At 37.9% G+C, this 3,868-nt stretch overlaps 1 protein-coding gene across 1 annotated transcript; it reads left to right on the forward strand.

Annotated features, from left to right (window-relative positions):
• The first annotated feature begins 1,144 nt into the window (after positions 1-1,144).
• On the forward strand, positions 1,145-3,543 carry LOC147566728 (large ribosomal subunit protein eL20-like). The gene is made up of 4 exons (XM_086653252.1): positions 1,145-1,420; positions 1,544-1,659; positions 1,755-1,818; positions 2,984-3,543. The coding sequence occupies exons 1-4, from the start codon at positions 1,406-1,408 to the stop codon at positions 3,323-3,325; spliced, it is 537 nt and encodes a 178-aa protein (XP_086509378.1). The 5' UTR covers positions 1,145-1,405; the 3' UTR covers positions 3,326-3,543.
• The last annotated feature ends 325 nt before the right edge of the window (positions 3,544-3,868 follow it).

Below are 3,868 nucleotides of genomic sequence, written 5' to 3' on the forward strand. Positions count from 1 at the left end.
GAGAAACTCTAAAAAACCTATATTTTGATGTAAAGTTAATTGGCTTTCTTATGTGACACTTAGAGATCCTCAATAGGACACTCTAAATTTAGAATGTCATGTTAAGGATCTCTAAAATAACTATCGCTACCTCGTTTTAGAGATCCAAGTTAAGTGTTGCATTGGAGATGGATTTTGAAGAGAAACTCGCAAAAATTCTATGTGACATTCTGAGATTTAAAGTTTGAGCGTTGCATTGGAGATGCTCTAATATGGGACTTCCAACAAGACTCCCCAATTGCATCCCATCTGCTTCTCCTATCCCTTTTCAGATCAAGACATCATTGTTAATGGACCACCGTGTAAGAATCTCCCTCTCTCTCTCTCTACATTGTTAATGGACTTCCTGAAACTGCTTAAACCCTAATTTCAAATGTGTTTGAAAATGGTTTCAAACCTAAGGATAGTTCAATTAGTATGTGGAGACCGATCTGGTTGTGGCGGTAGTTTTAGTGGTGGTGGTAGAATACGGATCTGGTGGTGGAGAGATTTGATCTTTTGTTTGAATCTGTTGTGGTGGTTTGGGGATTCAGATCTGGTGGTGGTATAAGGAGGTTTTGATGATCGGTTCTGGTGGGGTGATGGTGGTGGTGGTGGTTGGGTGGTGGTGATGGTGGATTCTGTAGTAATTCTCTTATTCTAGTACAATAATATTGGCAGTTGTCCGGCGACAATAAAGGCTTTCCGACGAAAATGGCGGTTCTCCGGCGACTATGGCGGTTTTCCGGCGACATCGACGGGGAAGCAAATTAGTATTTTAATTATTTTGTATTATCAATTATTTTGTTTATTTTGTCGGATCTTTAGGATTCTTTTGTCAGATCTTTAGGGTCTCTTTTCTCGGATCTTTAGGATCCTTTGTGTCTGTGTCTAGTCCAATTTCTCTCCCTTCATGAGGCTCTTCTGCATTTGTGAAGTTTTCATAGGAGAGAAATAATCAACTATCATCCTTGTAATCGTGATTTTACATCACTTATGAATGGATATGTTTCCAATGGTTCAAAAAGAAAAAAACAAGACTCCCCAAATTGAAATTATGTAGGGCGTGAGAAATATACGTGTATGAGATTTATCTTCATTATGATAACGGGCCAAAGTGTAACCGGGGGGTCCTCAACAAAAAAAAAAAAAAAGTGTAACCGGGTTAAGTGTGAGATAACAACCAGGGATTGGGTGCAAGAGGTCGACCCGAACTTAATCCGCGTAAGGCTTTTAGGGTTTTGAGAGAAGAGGCAAAAAAAAAGCCTGCCTCAGCTTCTCCATATATAAAGTCAAGGAAACACGTTGTCTTTCTTCTTCTTCGCCTCAGAGAGAGAGAGAGAACTTGTTCTTTTAGGGTTTTGAAATTTCACTTCTCATTGCAGACATGGTAACATTCAGGGTAAGCTCCTCTTATCTCATTTCCTATTATCTATAAGGATTTCGTTCACAGTCCGATCTAAGTTGCTTGGGTTGTTTTTTGTGGTGTTAAATGAGTATTTTGTTCTTTGTTTTCGGGATCTAGTTTCACCAATACCAGGTCGTTGGAAGAGCCCTCCCTACTGAGAGCGATGAGCATCCTAAGATTTTCAGGATGAAACTTTGGGCAACCAATGAAGTTCGTGCTAAGTCTAAGTTTTGGTAATGGACTAATCTTTAAAATCCCTAAATCAGGAACTGTTGTGTTTTTTTCTATCGTTCTAATTATCTTCTTTCTTGGGAATTTGTGTTGGAAGGTATTTCTTGAGGAAGCTGAAGAAGGTTAAGAAGAGCAATGGCCAAGTACTTGCCATCAATGAGGTATATATATCTTTCGACGTGTACCCTTTGGCTCCTTTATGTGTGTGGTTGTCTAGGATGTAGATTTTGAATTTTATAATTTTGTCACCATTGAAGCAACTTCTTTTTTCATGCCTGAAATTGAGCTACTGTAGTATCTTCATCCGTGTGTTTTGATCGATATTGATATCATTTGGATCTTATACTCTAAAGTGCCTTTGAAAATATTGTCGTTGAAGCCAGCTCTTGAGCAGTAATGCTATTAGCTTCCTCATCTTACGCTTTCTTTTGTGAAGTTTCCAAATGCTTAGTGTCCCCATACTCTTTTTCAGAGCTTTCTTGGCAGCGATAGTAATGTAGTAAGGTATTGTTTTTGTAGCAGTTAGTTTTCTTAGTAACCATGCCACATAAATTTAGTGAAAGCTCGGAACAGTTATGTAGTTTTACTGTTTTAGTGATAGACCAGGGCTGGGCCAGACTTGCAGGAGGCTCAAACCGGTGCTAACAATGGGGGCCATTTTGCATGTATGGTGAAAAATGAAAATATATACCCAATGATGCTTTACAGAAGATTTGAACCCTTGACAGACCTCTTGGCTCTTGCACATAAGCCAAAGTCATAACCACCAAGCTACAACTTTATTTCTATGAAATTTCTATTTAGAATATACTTTTTGCTGAAAATGGTCTATAAGACCCAAAAAATGAGGCCCAAATTATGTTTAGGCCTAAAGCAGCTGCTTTGGCTGCTTGTGTCGGCCCTGTGATAGAGTAGAGTGGCTGAATTAACTTGCATGATTATCACTATCCTTGTTAACTTTTATTCTTCTCTAGGAAGTTCTATTGAGAGTTGTTCTATACATCATTAATACAGTTTGAAGTATAAGAAACACCAACTTTCGACTGCTAGTTCTACTTTATCCTGTCGTAATGTTAATTGCATTATGATTAAAGTTGTGTATATATAATGACTATCATCTATGACTTACTCTATGAACAATTGAGATTTGTTAGTTGCACAAGAGTAACATGGCAGATGGAGTAGTTCAAAAACATGTTTACATTAAAAAAGAAAAATTTATATACTGTTGCGGAATATAGTTTAAAAAAGAAAAATTGGAATTTATCTTTGCTGATGAAATCATGTTAACAGATTTAGTGTTAATGATTTGGACTACGTGTGCAGATCTTTGAGAAGAGCCCAACAAAGATTAAAAACTACGGTATCTGGTTGAGGTATCAGAGTCGAACTGGGTATCATAACATGTACAAGGAATACAGGGACACAACTCTTAACGGTGGAGTAGAGCAGATGTACACTGAAATGGCTTCACGACACAGAGTTAGGTCCCCATGCATTCAGATCATCAAGACAGCCACAATCCCGGCCAAGCTTTGCAAGAGGGAGAGCACAAAGCAGTTTCACAAGAGGGACATCAAATTCCCCTTGGTCTTCAAGAAGGTTAGACCACCAACCAGGAAGCTCAAGACCACATACAAGGCAACCCGTCCCAACTTGTTCAAGTAGATTCTGATTTTCTTGGTTTCTTTTATCGGATTATTAGTTGAGGTCAGGTAACAACTAGTACTTTTCCTAGTATTTCCTATGTACTCATCAGAATCGTTCTCTGGTTTTTAAATTCGTATTAGATTGTTGGATTTATTTTGGTTTGTAGGAAAAACAAATAGGATTATGAAACCTAAAATGAGTTACATTGAGCTATTGAAATATTTCTATGTCCTAAACTTTAAATCTTAGCTAGTTGAAGTATGGAAATCAAAGTCCATACTTCCATTTTTGGGGTAAGTTTGGGTTGCACTTCCTCGGTGGGCACAAGAAACAAAAGTTTTTTCCACTTGAATAGAAACTAGCCCTTAGGCCAAATGAAGCATGACTGCGACACCATTGTTATCACAGGTTCTTGACTCATATCAATTACCTTGGACTCAATGTTTTTGTTCTGTCAATTTATTCGTTGGAATGATACATCAAGGAGGTTGAGCTCCAATAAATTGGGGTATACCAATAAAGTTAAATCTTTTGTTCACCCATAGTTCAAATTTCTGCTGA

Source organism: Eschscholzia californica, unplaced genomic scaffold (assembly GCF_041429995.1).
Source record: "Eschscholzia californica isolate CP2 unplaced genomic scaffold, dmEscCali1.0.p SCAF_1, whole genome shotgun sequence".
NCBI classification, from domain to species: domain Eukaryota; kingdom Viridiplantae; phylum Streptophyta; class Magnoliopsida; order Ranunculales; family Papaveraceae; genus Eschscholzia; species Eschscholzia californica.

Bases quoted from the DNA above. Each gene is read 5' to 3' on its own strand.
- LOC147566728 (XM_086653252.1), top strand. The intron at 1,660-1,754 runs GTAATGGACTAA...TTGTGTTGGAAG, and splicing joins CGTGCTAAGTCTAAGTTTTG to GTATTTCTTGAGGAAGCTGA. The intron at 1,819-2,983 runs GTATATATATCT...CTACGTGTGCAG, and splicing joins AAGTACTTGCCATCAATGAG to ATCTTTGAGAAGAGCCCAAC.